Source organism: Lissotriton vulgaris, chromosome 12 (genome assembly GCF_964263255.1).
Source record: "Lissotriton vulgaris chromosome 12, aLisVul1.2, whole genome shotgun sequence".
In the NCBI taxonomy this organism is placed as follows: Eukaryota; Metazoa; Chordata; class Amphibia; order Caudata; family Salamandridae; genus Lissotriton; species Lissotriton vulgaris.
The window spans coordinates 502,760,576-502,778,907 of NC_141700.1; the positions used below are offsets into that span (position 1 = coordinate 502,760,576).

The window sequence follows — 18,332 nt, forward strand, 5'->3', positions numbered from 1 at the left end:
CTACCCAATAGTCTGGGTATTATTTAGAATTAGGGCAGACCGGAGGACTGCAACAGTTTTGGGTGCCAGGGACTGGCAAAATTAGGGCGCACTCACAACCCCCAGCGCGCAGACCCACCCCAGGGGGACCAGGTCAGCTGTCTCACTGCGCGCTGCCACACCACACAAAACGAGTGCCGAAATCTGCCAGGTCGGCGTTAACGCGGCAGAAACACCGCAATACAGACCCCTGCTGGGGCGTTCAAATATGGGGCAAAAACGATACAGACCCGATAAACGGGCGTTTTGTGAGACAGGCTCGAGGGCTCGGCTCCGCGGCGGTTGGTCTCCTCAGCGCGGCTCCTCTGTGAGGAGAAACTCGCGCCGGAGACCAACGAGACGCGGCCGCGCCCCCTAGCGGGTGACTGCGCACCGCAACAACACACCGGGCACAGTCGCGAAGGAAGCGAAACGGCGCTTCCGCGACTCAAATGGGGCTCTGAAACGAAGAAATCACCAGAGACCCATAGCCCCAAATAAACGTTAAGCAAAACAGTGCACAAAGTAGTATAAATACCCAACAATCACATTCTGAGAGCGGGAGAGAAAAAAACACTTAACTGGCTGCGGAAGCAGCGAAGAAAGAGGAGGAACATGGAGAAGGGACTGCCTATCTATGGATTGTGGACATAGAGGAAGGACTCCGTTTGGACTGTTATATTGTTATGATGGGAGTTGTAGTCCCAGAGACATTTTTTCTTGAGTTATATGGCTAAAATGCTTTATTGTTGGTTTTAAGCATTTTTTCTGCATTATGAGCTTTTCTAAGGCTGCTGTGTTTTCAAAGTTGTAATAAATGCGAAGAAAGAAAAGCATAATCTGAGCCTCCGGTCCTGCCATAGAATCCTATAAACATTGGCTACATACAGACCGCTCAATTATGGGAAGATATATTTGGAATGTCCTGTGGAAGCCTAAAAGGGACCGCCCTGCAAATGTGTACATTGGCACTACCACACATACCACCCTGACAATATGGGATCAGGTCACATGGAGGGAGGGCTGGACTTAATTCCCCTCTCCTCACACTCTAACTCATTTTGACCCGGCCTTCCCACCGGCCTTACGCGAGGGACCTATCGACTGCTGAAGGGAGGGAGGCTGCCTTAAACTCTCAGATCTGTTCCATGACTACGATATTTTAACATTTGAAAATTGTAAAAGAGAATTTTTGATCCTCAAAGCGAACACTTTCACTATCTCCAGCTTAAATATTGGGCCACACTCCCACATGTTCGAGAAGCGGCCACCAGGGAGCTAACAGCTGAAGAGCGCCTGGTGTTAGACAAAGCAGGCACCATGAGAGGCGCTATCTCCTCACTTTATGACAAGCTACTGACTACACTTCATCCTCCCCGGGCACGCTACATGTCCTTGTGGGAGCGGGTCTTGGTTAGAAAGGTCACAGGAGAGGAATGGAAACACATTTGGGGCGATCTCGCTAAGCATAATAAATCGGTGGCCTTGAGAGAAGCCCAATACAAGACGCTACTTGACTGATATCTGTACCTCACTAAACGACAACGGATCTTCCCTGATACTTCTGATCTCTGTTGGCGGGGATGTGGCCTCCAGGGGGACTTTCGCCACATCTGGTGGGATTGCCCCAGTATTCAACCCTTCTGGGAGGAAATCCTCTCCCACCTCAAAGATACGTTGGGTTACCCTGTTCCAACTACCATAGAGGGGACTCTTCTAGGTATCAGAGACCCGGTCCTAGAGCACCAAACGAAAGCCGACAAGGCGAACATGTGGACATGTCTGGGGGCGGCGAAACTCACCGTAGCGGCTACATAGAAAATGTGAGATACGCTAGCGACTTCGATGTGGCATGCCCGCCTGTGGCGAATACTCTCCATGGAGCAACTGGCAGACATGTTTAGGGACAATTACAAGGCCTTCAAACATAAGTGGGGCCCCCTAGTTAACTATCTGTCCCAAGGTTTGCCATCCTCAGGTTGCCACCTTCTGTAAGAGCCATGCACCCCTTCCAAATCTAAACTACACTAGGCGGACATATGACGGAGTGCACCCCAGATATTTGCATAGAGAGAACCTTGTCTTGTTTATTCGCCTCTGCGACAGCGCTTCGGTTTCACATTATTTTACTAGGCATCATCACCACCACCAGGACGGCGTGGGGTCCTTTTTCTTTCGGGGATGGAAGTTGAATTGAGGCTAGGTTCTTACTAGAAGGCCTTCCTCAGGAGTTAGTTATTTAAAATCTAGCATCATATACTTTGACTAGGGGGATTGACATGACCCTAGGGCCTTATGAAACTGAGACCCACTTAGCTGATGGTTTTGCAACCCCGGGGCCTGCGTGCCCTACTATACTCATGCTGTCATTTTGATTATTTTTTTTTATGCTTAATAAAAAGAATTTTGACAAAAAAAAAGCGGGGAGTTGACTAGAAAGGCATTCAATGCACATGATCTATTTTTTCACTATCTTGATGCAACTTCTTCTGTAGGCACTGCTGCCATGCTATTAGATTGATTAATGTGCCACCTGTTTTTGAGAAATCTATCAAATCCAATCCAAAAATTCTTTATTTCGGCCATTTAGACCATAAAAGATACATATAAAACCATACATCATAAAAACATCCACATTATATTAAGACATCCACATTATATTAAAACATTACTTTGAAAGAGAAGAGGGAAACAAATAAAAGAATCAGTTCCCTACGGAAATCAGGAGGCGGATTGTCATTACAGTCATATCAAAGTTCCGTCCTTTGCTGGTCAGGCTTTTAATAGTTTTCTCCTGATCTGCCACATGGCCATTAAGAATTTGGCAACTGCAAATACTATGTGAGGGGAAGTATTTGTTTTCAATATTCTGTATGAAGTCAAGAGGCTCCTTACGCCCAAATTCCTACATAGAGGCACTAGCCAGTATTTCCTTGGTCTATTGTAGGCTGGACAAAAGAACAAGACATGAATTTCCTCCTCATCATAGTTGCTACACCCAGGGCAGGTCTTATCATCCCCCTTTGCCCATTTACATGTAAAAGAATTGATGGGCAAAGTACCTAGCCTCCATTGGATGAACAGTTTTCTTGCCATGATCAGGAAAATGATATCCATAAAACTTTCAAAGTGATAAGAATTCTTGGAGTCCAGGAATCGTTCAGTTAAAATCCCATTATGGGGTGCAGAAACAAGGGAAACAAGACTTCTCTCCTTATGAATCTCCACCAGTCTTTTTCGAGAGACTTTTTGGCAGCCTAGCTCAGGGGCCTCCCATAGCTCATGGAGACTCAGGCGATACAGTTCTTTCTTTACAAAAGCCAGCCACGGAATTCTGTCACACTGATTCAGATTCATTACTTGGATGAGGTCTTGCCTATAGTGTGCAAGCTCACTGGTGGACCAGAGCCTATGCCAAAATCTTAGTTGCTTTGATTCCAAATCCTTGCCTATGGGGGGGAGACCCACATCTAATCTTGAGGGAAGCAAGGGTGTACCACGGGGAAGGGCCAGGAGACGTCTTAAAAAGTTGTTTTCTACATTGGCCAGCGCTGTCCCTACTTTATACCCCCATAGCTCACTACCATACGATGCAGCCGCTTTAGCTTGTGTTTTATACATTTCTACTGCCGGGGTGATGGGTTTAAAGGTAGAGGTATTCGCAACCTTCAAAATTGCCCCTGACAGTTGAGACAGCTTTATCCGAGATCTTGCTATTTGTGGTTCCCAAGATAAATTCTCATGTAGGGTTACCCCCAAATACTGTAATGTTTTTACCCTCTCCAGTCTTACTGAGCTCAGTAGGGGATTAGGTCTAGTCTTGGGTGAGGGGTTAAATATCATGAACTTGGTCTTCCCTGTATTGATCTCTGGACCATGTTGTCTACAGAAAAGACCAAATCCATCCAGGATCCGTTGAATCCCCATCGGGGATTTGGAAAGCAGGAGAGTATCGTCAGCAAACATGATGTCCGGCACCCCTTTTGAGAAATCTAGAAAATACTCTTCATTAGGTTCAAAACACGATTGTGTGATCCTCTCATGAAATCGACAAACTATTGTGCTCCATTTTTCTACACAAAATTCACAAGCAACACAGTCTTGGTCCGTCCTTTGGCTCATGATGGGATCCCTAAAGCTTATGCAAAGTTTATGGTGGCAGTAAGAGGTATCAGATTTTCAGATGGTGACCCTACTGTATGGTGCTCGTTGTCATCCTAATGCCTCCAGGTGAAAGGCAAGGTCTTACACATCTAGTGCGGTGGTCTATTAAGTTGTGCTAGGGCTAGACTCGCTTGCCGTCTTCAGTGGTTGTCAATGATTGATTGTATTGGTATGGATACAATATCTCTCCAGCAAACCTAGCATGTCTCTTACTATGGAATAATGTAGTTCGTAATAAATGCAGTGCATTTGCACAAAGGCTCATCATGCATGTTAGTGTTTTTCTTCTTATTATACATCAGATTGGCCTCTTTTTAAGTAATGGCTGCATTTGTTTTTGTTGTACTTTTTATTTTTTCCTATGTATGATTTAAAAGAAACCTTACAATGTCAAGCTGATGCAGCACAGGCATGCAGCACAATAAGTGGAAACATGATGTAGCGCACTGCTTTTTCTGGTCCATAACATGATCAGCTTCTATGACCGCCCCCTCCGCCCCCCCCTCACAGCAAGGTTCTGGATGCTGAGCTATGGCTCTAGATATACACAAGGGGTTTCCACATCTTTGCAGCAGCAGAGTTTATTCCTCATTTCTGTTGTTTAGTTATTAGTCCTAAAGAGAGAGTGCCCAGAATTCATTTTCTTTCTTTAATTGTGCTTCTCCTTTAAGTAAAAGCTGAACGCTGGATATTCTGTTAGACTTAAACTATATAAGTATATGAGTATTTAGCCCAATTCCGATGGCCCAGTTCAGTTCAAAGCAACCCCCATCTCGCACACACGAAAGAGCCAACAGCTTGAGGTTTCTTTTAGTGTGCCATGGCTCCCTAGCCACCAAGTTTTGGGTGAAACTGTCACTCTCACTTTGTGTTTCTAGATGGAAGTTTTCTGAGTGCAACTGACTGCAAGGTTGACCCTGCAGCCCATCTTCTCTGCGTGTGGTACGGAATATTTGCCCTATATTTGAGCCATACCATCATTCAGATGTTCAACTGAACAGGTTAAGTCTTGAAAGAAGTCCCCTTCGGGTAAGTATCATACACAATATACACCAATTTGCCTCATACACCCTTTACACACCAGTTATATGGAAAATGAACAAAGAGGAAATGTAATCAAACAGATAAATAAAAATATAAGTAGAAATACAAGTAAAAATACAAATGTATTCAAAATTCATTAAAACAGATGGGAGCACAGCATCCAAAGTGTTCTAACTGATTTCTGTACTCCTCTAATATATGCAGAAATATTAAAAACAGTAGCAATTGTATTAAACAAAAATTCAAATCCCATATACTTCAAGAAGAAAAACACAATTAAAAACAATTGGGAATATAGCAAGGAAAAAAGGATTCCTATTTATGAAGAGGCACTACATCAGTCGGACATATATCAATTAAAAATATTGAAGTTATGGTTCCAACTTTTTCATTCAATATAATTGTCTCCTCAGACTTAACGCAGTTTCCTCTTATAGAAGCATCGGCACCTTTCGGTGGGCAATTAGTGTGCAGCCATCACCTTCTTCAGGAAAACAATATATTATTCCCAATAACTATGTTAAAATCTGAAAATCCAGGGCAGAAAAGGCCTCCAGAAATAGCTGTGGACTGATACTAGGATTACCAATATCTCTAATGGAGTCCACTGGCGGCACTATCTTTACAATATTTAAAACAAAGGCCACCATAGGTCGATATCTCATATCGATTACCTCAAGAAGAGATAAAAATCTTAGAACGTTTTGTGGGCATAAACCACCGCGGTTAGTTGCAATCCCGCATAGGTTTAGTCAGCATGAGGATACCCGGTAAATAAAAGGTCTTGCGTTGGAATAGATGCACTCCAAAGAGGGATCCGTTTCTCGTTGCCAGAAATCACGGGGCCTCCACCTCCGGGAATGCATAGGGTCCTGAACAGGTTACCAGCAAACTTGTTGGACCTGGCTTGATCCCTGCCTTCAGCAAAAAAAAGGTCCTTCCTTTCCATTCTCTAGGATGATTTTTCTTGCCCGATTGTTTCACTTGTTTTCATAACGACGTCTAGAGGGAAAAGTGAATCAAAGGAGCAGTGCATTAAGGTATGCAGAGAGAAAGGAGGGACAGCAATCCTGGCTTCCAACTAACCCTGTTGAGCACCCTAATATATTTGGGGCTATATACCAAAGGTAGAAGCTCCACCATGACCACTACACCTCAAGCACACTCAAGAACACTCCCCATACATCCAGGAGGAATAAGGCTGCACAGTCATGACATAAACTCTGGTTTACCATGAAAAGCCGTCTCCCCACTGAGTTTTAGATAACACAAGCCTGTACCACCCCATTATTAAGTTTTATTGTATTTATTATGTGCTGTTTTTTATAGTGAGAACAAGGCCCAAACATATTGGAGTGCTTTTCAGTGTTAAATCTCCAAGAATACAAGATGCAATAAGTAGCGGGAGGGGAGAGGAGACTTACAAAATAATATATATAACAAAACATACTGCTAGAAATATTTTTGCATATAGAAAGCCCTGAAAGCAATGACGACTTGTGTTCGTTAATTAGGGAAGAGGTCTTGGTTGCAGATGCAGATGGAAGGAGAATAAGCAGAAAGATGCTCTGGGAGAAAAAGTGGCGGGAGAGAAGGAGGAACTAGGAAAGGGAGATCCTACTTACAATTTGAGAGGTTCACTTAGCAAATAAGTGGTTTCAGCTCCTTTTTGAATTCGACTCCTATGACAGTGGTGCAAAGGCTTAGAGGGATAGAGTTCCAGATTCTGGCACGTTGCCAGAAAAGGCTTGTGCCACAATAGTTTTTAGGTCTCGCCTATCATATTCCGAAGGGATGATAGGCGAGATTATAGTAAGCGGTCCGAAAAGTCTACCTAGCTGCGGATCGCGTACAGTTCATATGAGGTAGGTGCGTGCACATCATCGCCAGCCACATCATACACCACCATTTGTCTGTGCCTCGGCATTAGACTTCAAAGGCTGCCTCTCCCCCGCATCAGATTTGAAAGGAATGCACTCCCCTGCCCCACAGCAATGCAGAGAGCTTGTTTATTATCTTTTCCTCGCATCGCTGGCCTTCCTCGCATCGCTGGCCTTCTTCACATCGCTGGCCTAATTACTTTCGCGGCCTTTGAAACATATGGGCTTTGATTTATTCTTGTGGTACAAGTTCTACGAGCTACTTACTCCCCCTTGTATCAGCAGCACAATGCAAAACAAAAAGGCAGCAATACTTCACAATAGTCCATCAAAACTGCTCCCCCATACGACTTCGCTTGCTGCTGTATCAAAGGCAGGGGCGGATTGGCACTGCGGGCATTCGGGTATCGGCCGACGGGCCGGTGTCTCAGTGCCCTCTGTGGGCCTTTTTTTTTCCTAGGAAAGGGTAGAAAAAAAACGGCCCACAGAGGGCACGGAGACAGAGAAATTAAAGCAGCTTCCCTGTGCGGCACTCCAGCGATTATCAGCTGTGGCCTCTCCTTCACTCCCTGCCCTGCAAAGCAATCACGCTGAGGGTGGGCTGGGGAGGGGGTGATTGTTTGCAAGAATTGGCCTCCCTGGGGACCAGGTGTTGCTCAGGCCTTTGAGCCATTTTCACCTCGGGCCCCCCTAGGCCTGAAACAGTGTTAGTCTTAACACCTCGCCCACAGCCCTTGACATTCAGGGCATAGTGGGCGAGGAAGAATATGTCTCACTGTTGGGGCCAGGTGATGTTTTGAACTCACACCATCTTCACCTCAGCCTCCCCTGGCTACCATGGATGACCCAGCAGCTGTGTTTTGTGCTTCCCTGCCAGGACATTGCCCTGAGGCCTGGAGGGCTGAATTATTTACTAATTGCAGGGGCCTTACTGCTGTTCATGTGCTCCTAAGCTGAAGGTCAGGGAGGGCTGAGTAGGTTAGTAATAGCATGGGCTTCCCTGCTTTTCAGGTGCTCGTGAACTGGAGGGCTCGAATAACTTTGTGACAGAAAGGGGCCTTGCTGCTTTTTAAGTTGCTCAGCATGTAGGACATTGTCACATTGGCCCTGTGTCCTGCTCAAGAACAGTATCCTCTCACTTTCATTCCTTGTCTGTGAAAATGGTGTTTCATGAAAGGGGCTCGCCCCTTGAATGCGGGCCACGCCCCTTGAATGCGGGCCAAGCCCCTTGAATGTGGGCCACTTTTTTTTTTGTCCGTGCCCGGGCCAAATTGTGATCCCAATCCGACCCTGATCAAAGGGGGTGACAGCTATTGCATCTGAAATGTTTGCCAAGTGGAAAGCGCGTTTTAATCTGCTCTTCTGTTCATACTTCAACTTACACCAGGTTGTACAGAAACATTTCGTAACAGAACAAAAAAGTCGCTGGTGGCGGAGTTCAGGAGAAATGTTCGCCAGCTCACTTATTAATTGCACTAGTTGAGTGAGAGTACGGTACGTGATTCCTCAAAACCACCTGAAACTCAGACGGGGACCTGTCCTTCGAAATAAAGTACTAAAGGAACAGAATATAACTATGTCCACTAGATGGCAGCAGTGCCTTATGTACACGCTAGAAACAACCTGTCTAACTATTTTCTTCCGCGTCATTTAAATACATTACCCACAAAGAATTAAATCTGTGCTACGGTTCCCGTGACCACCTCTGAAAAATACCGCAGGTCCAGTTCACGGTTTATATTCTCGCTTAGTTCTATATTCCCGCCACCCTAGGATTCCAGTGCTGACAATGTTTAATGCTCTCACGTTTCCCATGGAAGATGTTCACGCCCCTCTTAGCTTTACGAGGCCTCGCGAGACCCGTGTAAGGCACATGAACGCTCAGTGCTGCGGCCAAAGCGGCGTGAAGGTGCGGGGATTCCACGCTTGGAGATTCAGTAATATGTTTATGTATTCCTTTACTATCTCATCTGCTTTTCAGGTTTAACCACCACTTTCTTCACCCCGTTCACACTTGCGCCTATAAACAGAAGGAGCTGAAGTGTATTCTATTTACAGCTGCTTTTAACCTTAGGATGCACTCGAAGACTCGTGGAGAGGAGCAACGATCGAAAGTAAACTCCACCTGTCTTCGACCCAGCTGCGGATCTCAGTGCAGTATTCCCCCCCTCCCTTCTCGGTTTTGATTTCTGCTCCACTTCTTCGCATTCCTTTTTCAGAAAATTAGCGAAATCCTTCCTTTTTAACCTACACTGTGGGTAAATTTACAGCTTTTGTGCCTGTCTTTTCTGTTGATCTCTTTAGCCTCAGAGACTTTTTGTGTGACACTGTGCTCGATGAGAACTCTATAATATAACATTAACTCTTCACCTACAGAAGGTACATTTTCCTCCTCCCCCAAGTAAAGACATATTGCACCTCTGCTGAAAAAGCCAAACACGGACCCCAACAAATTCCAAAACCTGAGACCAATCTTAGGGAAAAAATACAAACAGGTGTCTCTAACCAACTTGTACCTCATATCTCAAACAATATACAACACTCCTACCTATTCAGGTTCTTCAAAGATGCTCTATGAATAGTTGATGGAAGAGATCTGCCTTTTGGCGTGTTAGCATCTGACAGCATTACTCATGCCACCACAATTAACATACAATCCACAAGAAAAGTTTAATCTAAAATGTCTCCAATCCGTTGTCACACCCAAATCTCAATTTGTTACAAGAAAAAAAATTGGATTACATTTCCAACCAATCTACTGCAGTGTACCTCAAGGCACTATCTTCTCCCCTGCTATCAACCTTCACATGGAGCCTCGTGAACCAATGCTACATGCTAAATGAATAACCCTACCCCACTAGGCCAATGACATCCAACTTTACCTTAAACTAACAAACCCATCTCACATCTCTACCATAAAATGCTTCATGTAAAATCATTCACAATGTATGAACACATTTTCTCTCAGATGCTTCCCTGCAAACATTGAATACCTTCTCCTCCACGCTCGTAGATCTTCACACACTGTTCACAACTGGCTATTACATCTCAGAACTTCCACCCTGGTTCCTAATGGATAGTCCCTTGAGAACACCATCAACCAATATTTATCTATGACTTCACCCAAGCTTCATGCCAGCTCCATTGTTTTAAAAAACTCAAACCCTCTATCCCACAGGAAGGCTTCAGGCCTTGGTATTCTCACACATCAATGGCCTCAATGCAATTCTTGCAGGTCTTCCCAAAACAGATCTAGCCTCCCTCCTGGCCATAAAGCACACTTCTGCCCACTTTGTCAAATCTCAAGAAATTGGACTACATTAACCCCATCGCAAAAGCACTCCACTGACTCGCCCCATATGCAAGAATCCATTTCAAGCAGCATTTATTGTACACACTACTATGCACCCCGGCCCACCCTCCTACGTGAACGAAATGTATGATTGGCGGTAAGTGAGGCACCAGAAAGAAATCAGAACTGGTCAATGAAATCCTTAAAGTATGAAAAACCAAAACACTAAACATATATTTCTAATGTCTGCCTCCAAGGCTCTGGAACAATTTGCCTGAAGATCTCCGATTAGGAATAACCTGAAGCCCCATTTTCTCCAATCATAAAACTACATTTTTACAATGGGTTCCTGTTAATAGCCACGAGTCTACTGCTGTTGAGGTTACCATTGTTCTTATTACCAAGTCTCTTTAATATCCTCAAAATAATTCCTGTGACTTGTGAAGCGTTCCGCTCCTTAACTGGCTAGACACACGCTACATAAATTAGGGTAAAAATAAATGTAAATAAACTGTATGCATTTAGTACATGTTTGTTGAGTGGTGGAAACAGGTTTGTGCCGTGTCCATATACCCATGGGTCTGGCTAACAAACTCTCCTGACTTGACATTCCTTGTGATTTGTTTCTAGAGCTATACCCACGACCCATGTCTGCTAAGGGGTGTGGGTCGACAGGACAGAGGTGAGAATCAGGGAATCTCAGAAAGCACATGGTTTACAGGAAGGGTACTTGATACCCACTCACAGAAAGCAAGACAAGCAGGATGAAGGTCCTCAGATCCCTTGTGATTATTAGCATTTGTAAGCTGTACATTAAATGTTTTTATTTTAGATTGTTTCCGGCGTGCTTTGGTGTGAACACAACTTTACCAGCCTGCTGTGCTTGTTTTGCATCCCACAGATGGTGCCTACGAGTAGATTTTAATCTGTCTTTCTCAGCTTGTTAGCGCTTCATTAGCCTGCTCTAGTTTCCTTTCTAAAGTGTAGATTTTCACTCCAAAACATCACACTATCTCAGACTTTCGGTCTGCTTTTGGCCCCCCAAAAACCACATTTTCATACGGAACACTTTAGGCTTTTCTACGCATAGGAAATAATTTGTAAGTTAACTTGAGGTACGCTACACATTGTTTTAGTTTGGTATTTTGTTTGTCTTTTGCCCAGTGACATAAACACACAGCACTGTAACTATTAATTTACTTTTAGGCTGATGTATTTATTTTGACCACATACATGTGTGCCTACAAACATTTAAAAAGGCAATAGTTATGGGTTTTTGTAGATATGTTAGTTTGGTTAGATGTTTGGTACTAACAGTGCCACAAAATGTCACTTGTGCGGTACACTATGCTAAACACTGATTTTGAACTTACGTTTAGCGCTGTGACTAGAATCAGCTTTCTGCAAACTTCAAAGCCGGAAACGTTTGCCTTATGCTACAAATTTGCCCGTAATGACTACACCGTTTTTATTATTAATACAGTAACGCTTTATTTTGCAGGTAATTATTTATGTGGGAACAGCTACTATTATTTGCGTATGCTTTCTAAATGCTTAATTGTTGTTATCTATCTTTCGTCCTCACTCTATCTATCGCCCTCACGTTATCTATCACCCTCACTCTATCGCCCTCACTCTATCGCCCTCACTCTATCGCCCTCACTCTATCGCCCTCACTCTATCGCCCTCACTCTATCTATCGCCCTCACTCTATCTATCGCCCTCACTCTATCTATCGCCCTCAATCTATCTATCGCCCTCACTCTATCGCCCCCACTCTATATATCTATCGCCCCACTCTATATATCTATCGCCCCACTCTATATATCTATCGCCACCACTCTATATATCTATCGCCCCCACTCTATATTTCTATCGCCCCCACTCTATATTTCTATCGCCCCCACTCTATATTTCTATCGTCCCCACTCTATATTTCTATCGCCCCACTCTATATTTCTATCGCCCCCGCTCTATATTTCTATCGCCCCCGCTCTATATATCTATCGCCCCCGCTCTATATATCTATCACCCCGCTCTATATATCTTTCGCCCCCCGCTCTATATATCTATCGCCCCCACTCTATATATCTATCGCTCCCACTCTATCGCTCCCACTCTATCGCTCCCACTCTATCGCTCCCACTCTATCGCTCCCACTCTATCGCTCCCACTCTATCGCTCCCACTCTATCGCCCCCACACTATCGCCCCCACTCTATCGCCCCCCCTCTATCGCCCCCACTCTATCTATCTATCGCCCCCACTCTATCTATCGCCCCCACTCTATCTATCTATCGCCCCCACTCTATCTATCTATCGCCCCCACTCTATCTATCTATCGCCCCCACTCTATCTATCTATCGCCCCCACTCTATCTATCGCCCCCACTCTATCTATCTATCGCCCCCACTCTATCTATCTATCGCCCCCACTCTATCTATCTATCGCCCCCACTCTATCGCCCCCACTCTATCTATCTATCGCCCCCACTCTATCTATCTATCGCCCCCACTCTATCTATCTATCGCCCCCACTCTATCTATCTATCGCCCCCACTCTATCTATCTATCGCCCCCACTCTATCTATCTATCGCCCCCACTCTATCTATCGCCCCCACTCTATCTATCGCCCCCACTCTATCTATCGCCCCACTCTATCTATCGATCGCCCCCACTCTATCGCCCCCAGTATATATCTATTGTCCCGTCTATATATCTATCGCCCTCTCTTTATATCTATCGCCCTCTCTATATATCTATCGCCCTCTCTATATATCCATCGCCCTCTCTATATATCTATCGCCCTCTCTATATATCTATCGCCCTCCCTCCCTCTATTTATCGCCCTCACTCTATCTCCCTCCCTCCCTCTATTTATCGCCCTCCCTCCCTCCCTCTATTTATCGCCCTCACTCTATCGCCCTATCGCCCTCCCTCCCTCTATTTATCGCCCTCGCTCTCTTCCACCCACCTCCTTCTCTAACTTTCTGTTCTCTTCTCTTCTCCTGTGCTGATCTGCTGCTCTCTTCCACCCTGCCTCCTTCTCTAACTCCCTGTTCTCTTCACCCGTGCTGATCTGCTGCTCTCTTCCACTTGCCTACTTCTTTAACTTCATGTTCTCTTCTCTTCTCCAGAGTTCATCTGCTGCTCTCTTCAACCCGCCCCTTCTCTACCACCCTGTTCTCTTCTCCCGTGCTGTTCTGCTGCTCTCTTCAACCCACCTCCTTCTTTATCACCCTGTTCTCTTCTGCTGTGCTAATCTGCTGCTCTCTTCCACCCACCTCCTTCTCTAACTCCTTGTTCTCTTCCTTTCTCCCTCTGGTGATCTGCTGCTCTCTTCCACCTCGCCTCATTCTGTAACTCCATGTTCTCTTCTCCAGTGCTAATCTGCTGCTCTCTTCCACCCCACCTTCTTCTTTAACTTCCTGTTCTCTTCTGCTGTGCTGATCTGCTCCTCTCTTCCACCCGCCTCCTTCTTTAACTCCATGTTCTCTTCTGTTGTGCTGTTATGCTGCTCTCTTCCACCCAACTCCTTTCTCCAACTCCCTGTTCTCTTCTCCCGAGCTGATCTGCTGCTCTCTTCCACCCGCCTTCTTCTCTAGCTCTCTGTTCTCTTCTCTTCTCCTGTACTGATCTGCTGCTCTCTTCCACCCGCCTCCTGCTTTAACTCCCTGTTCTCTTCTCCCATGCTCATCTGCTGTTCTCTTCCTCCCGCCTCATTCTCGAACTCCCTGTTCTCTTCTCCTGTGCTGATCTGCTGTTCTTTCACCCGCCTCATTCTCTAACTCCCTTTTCTCTTCTCCTGTGCTGATCTGCTGTTCTCTTTCACCCGCTTCCTTCCTTAACTCCCTTTTCTCTTTTCCTGTGCTGATCTGCTGTTCTCTGCCACCCGCCTCTTTCTTTAACTCCCTGTTCTCTTCTCCTGTGCTGATCTACTGCTCTCTTCCACCCGTCTCCTTCTTTAACTCCCTGTTCTCTTTTGCTGTGCTGATCTGCTGCTCTCTTCCACCGCCTCCTTCTCTAGCTTTCTGTTCTCTTCTCCTGTGCCGATCTGCTGCACTTTTCCACCCGCCTTCCTCTTTAACTACCTGTTCTCTTCTCCTGTGCTAATCTGCTGTTCTCTTCTATCCGCCTCTTTCTCTAACTCCCTGTTCTCTTCTCCTGTGCTTATCTGCTGCTCTCTTCCACCAGCCACCTTCTTTAACTCACTGTTCTCTTTTGCTATGCTGATCTGCTGCTCTCTTCCACCGCCTCCTTCTCTAGCTCCCTGTTCTCTTCTCTTCTCCTGTGCTGATCTGCTACTCTCTTCCACCCGCCTCCTTCTTTAACTCCCTGTTCTAACCCGCCCCCTTCTCTAACTCCCTGTTCACTTCTCCTGTGCTGATCTGCTCTTCTCTTCCACCCGCCTCATTCTCTAACTCCTTGTTGCCTTCTCCTGTGATGATCTTTTTGTTCTCTTCCATCCGCCTCCTTCTCTAGCTCCCTGTTTTCTTCTCCTGTAGTGATCAGCTGTTCTTTTCCACCGCCTCCTTCTGTAACTACCGGTTCTCTTCTCATGTGCCGATCTGCTGTTCTCTTCCACCCGCCTCCTTCTTTAACTCCCTGTTCTCTTCTACTGTGCTGATCTGCTGCTCTCATCCACCCACCTCCTTCTTTAACTCCCTGTTCTCTTCTCTTGTGCTGATCTGCTGTTCTCTTCCACCCCACCTCCTTCTCTACCTCCCTGTTCTCTTCTCCTGTGCTGTTCTGCTGCTCTCTTCCACCCCACCCCCTTCTTTAACTCCCTGTTCTCTTCTCCTGTGCTGATCTGCTTCACTCTTCCACCCGCCTCCTTCTTTAACTCCCTGTTCTCTTCTCCTGTGCTAATCTGCTGCTCTCTTCCACTCCGCCTCCTTCTTCAACTCCCTGTTCTTTTCTCCCATGCACAACCACACACACAACCACACACACAACCACATACACAACCACACACAACCACCCACACACACAACCACACACACAACCACACATACAACCACACACACAACCACACACACAACCATACACACAACCACACATACACAACCACACACACACAACCACACATACACAACCACACACACACACAACCACACACACACACACAACCACACACACACACAACCACACACACACACACAACCACACACACAACCACACACAATCACACTCACCCCACACACACAACCACACACACAACCACACAATCAACCACACAATCAACCACACAATCAACCACACACACAACCACACACCCAACCTCCCACACACAACCACACACCCACACACAACCACACACACACACCCAACCACGCATCCAACCACGCACCCAACCACGCACCCAACCACGCACCCAACCACGCACCCAACCACGCACCCAACCACGCACCCAACCACGCACCCAACCACGCACCCAACCACACTCTCAACCCCACACACAACCCCACACTCAACCCCACACACAACCCCACACTCAATACCACACTCAACCCCACACTCAACCCCACACTCAACCACACACTCAACCACACACTCAACCACACACTCACGCACACTCAACCGCACACACTCAACCGCACACACTCAACCGCACACACTCAACCGCACACACTCAACCGCACACACTCAACCGCACACACTCAACCGCACACACTCAACCGCACACACTCAACCGCACACTCAACCGCACACTCAACCGCACACTCAACCGCACACTCAACCGTACACTCAACCGCACACTCAACCGCACACATCTATCGCCCTCACTCTATCTATCGCCCTCACTCTATCTATCGCCCTCACTCTATCTATCGCCCTCACTCTATCTATCTATCTATCGCCCTCACTCTATCTATCTATCTATCGCCCTCACTCTATCTATCTATCTATCTATCGCCCTCACCCTATCTATCTATCTATCGCCCTCACTCTATCTATCGCCCTCACTCTATTTATTGCCCTCACTCTATCTTTCGCCCTCACTCTATCTATCGCACCACCACAGCATCACTCGGGGGCACCACAACATCACTATGCGCTACCACAGCATCACTGAACGCCACAGCATCACTCGTCTCCACCAGAACATCACTCAGCGCCACCACAGTATCAATCTGTGCAACCATTCAACAATAACTGGTTCGAATATGTTCTCTCAATGTTTCAAGCTTTATTACAAATGTCACAAAAAGATGTTAATATTTCATTTCTGTTCTTGGATTTTCGTCACAATAAAATACACTGAACATAATATTCACAAAAGTTATTTACAAAAGTTTAAGCTATTGCCATTATAAATTACAATACCTTTTATTTAAGTATTAATTATGTACAAAAAATGAAAAGCCATTGTTATTTGTAATATCAATACATCTAAGTCACGTAAATACAAAACTTGTTGCATTACAAATGCTATAGGTGTCACATTTGCAAAAGATAAAAGTATTGGCATTGTAAATGACAAAGCTATTAATTTCGCTATTTTCAAAACCAACACATAAATAAAAAATGTGTCATTTACAAGACCAATCGCTCAAACTTTCCTAATGCGAGACCTATTGCATTGCAAATGCTTGTTCTTGAAGCCATGGTGTTCTGTGTCCACCCGATACTTTAAATGTTAATGCAGCACATCTAGGGAGTTGGTATGCAGGGCCTTGGGCACAATGCAGGCAGTCTAACAGAAAGATCTAGCTTTTATGAGAAGCCACTGCATTGTTAACAGGACAGGAGAAATATGGTCACATCTTTTTGTTACAGAGACAAAGCGAGCCACTATGTGTAGGACAGCAAAAGTGGTCTTCCCCAGTGAAGCATCTTAATCTGTTGATCTACTAGAGCAAATTAGGGAAGTCAGGACAGTAAAATAAGGAAACACTGCCTTTTGTTGGTTTTTGTAATTTTTTCCTCTTCACTACTTCCCCAGCCATTCCCTAAAACCACATATGCTGTACTACAACCATACTTGTTGGAAGAAAACATGTTGAGCGGGGGCTGAGGGATTGGCTGTTGGTGGCTCCCTTATGGGCTAACCTGCACAAAAGCCATTGCAGGAATTCCACTACTGAGTGACCACATTTTTGTTGAAAAACTTTTTCCAGTCCTGTCTGCTCGTGCAATTGGTTAATGGCCAGTTGTGATGGAGATGGCACGGAGTAAAGTTGCCACAATCAACATGTAGGTAATTTTCCTTCTTCATCAATCTAGCTCTATTGGTGGTCCCATCCCTCCAAGATGTAACAAGATGACCCCCTTTTTCTGTGCTTGTCGAATGGTGTTTCAGTGATACAAAGCCTTTTATTTAGATGACCATCATATTGTTTCCATTATTAATGCAGTATTTTCCAGGAAGATACTGACGCATCATCTTTTTTGTAAAACCTACAAGAAGGGAAAATCTGCAGCTCTGAATTTTGTTTCCGTGTGGATCTGTCACTGCGGAAATAGTGAGGGAGTGAAAGCTTAGGTGTAGGGTTAGTACACTGAGGTCGATGATGGTACTGTAGTGGGTTCTAAAAATGGCTTAATGACTGAACAGTTAAATATTTGTAAAATAAGCGAAGCCCACCATGAGTGAATTATTGATATTAAATGTTTGTGTTTAGACCAGCTCAGCTTCAAAGCGTTTGTCCGTCCTAAAAACAAGTAAGAAGAAAGCAGTCCCTGCTCCCCTCTTCAGTCTTGACACCGAAGACACACCAAGGACGATCCTGAAGCATATCTCTCAGACTGGTAGGTGCTCTTTTCTTCACTTCTTTGTATGTGTCTCCCAACCTCTGTAGTTTCCATCTAGCTGCAGTCTATGTGAGAAATCTTCCAAAGTGCTTACCCCTTTGGCACTCCCATACCCGCACAGTATGTGATGACTCCCTCAGAAAGAATGGACGGGTGATTCACTGATTGTGGGGAGTGTCA

General features: G+C 45.4%; 1 protein-coding gene across 2 annotated transcripts in view; it reads left to right on the forward strand.

The window, feature by feature from the left end:
- CENPT (centromere protein T) overlaps positions 1 to 18,332 on the forward strand; it is a 1,372,670-nt gene that overhangs the window by 157,228 nt on the left and 1,197,110 nt on the right. For both annotated transcript variants that reach the window (XM_086945259.1, XM_086945260.1), the window contains exon 4: positions 18,023 to 18,149. In XM_086945259.1, the coding sequence (XP_086801385.1) occupies positions 18,023 to 18,149 (127 nt within the window). The remainder of the gene's footprint in view (positions 1 to 18,022; positions 18,150 to 18,332) is intronic.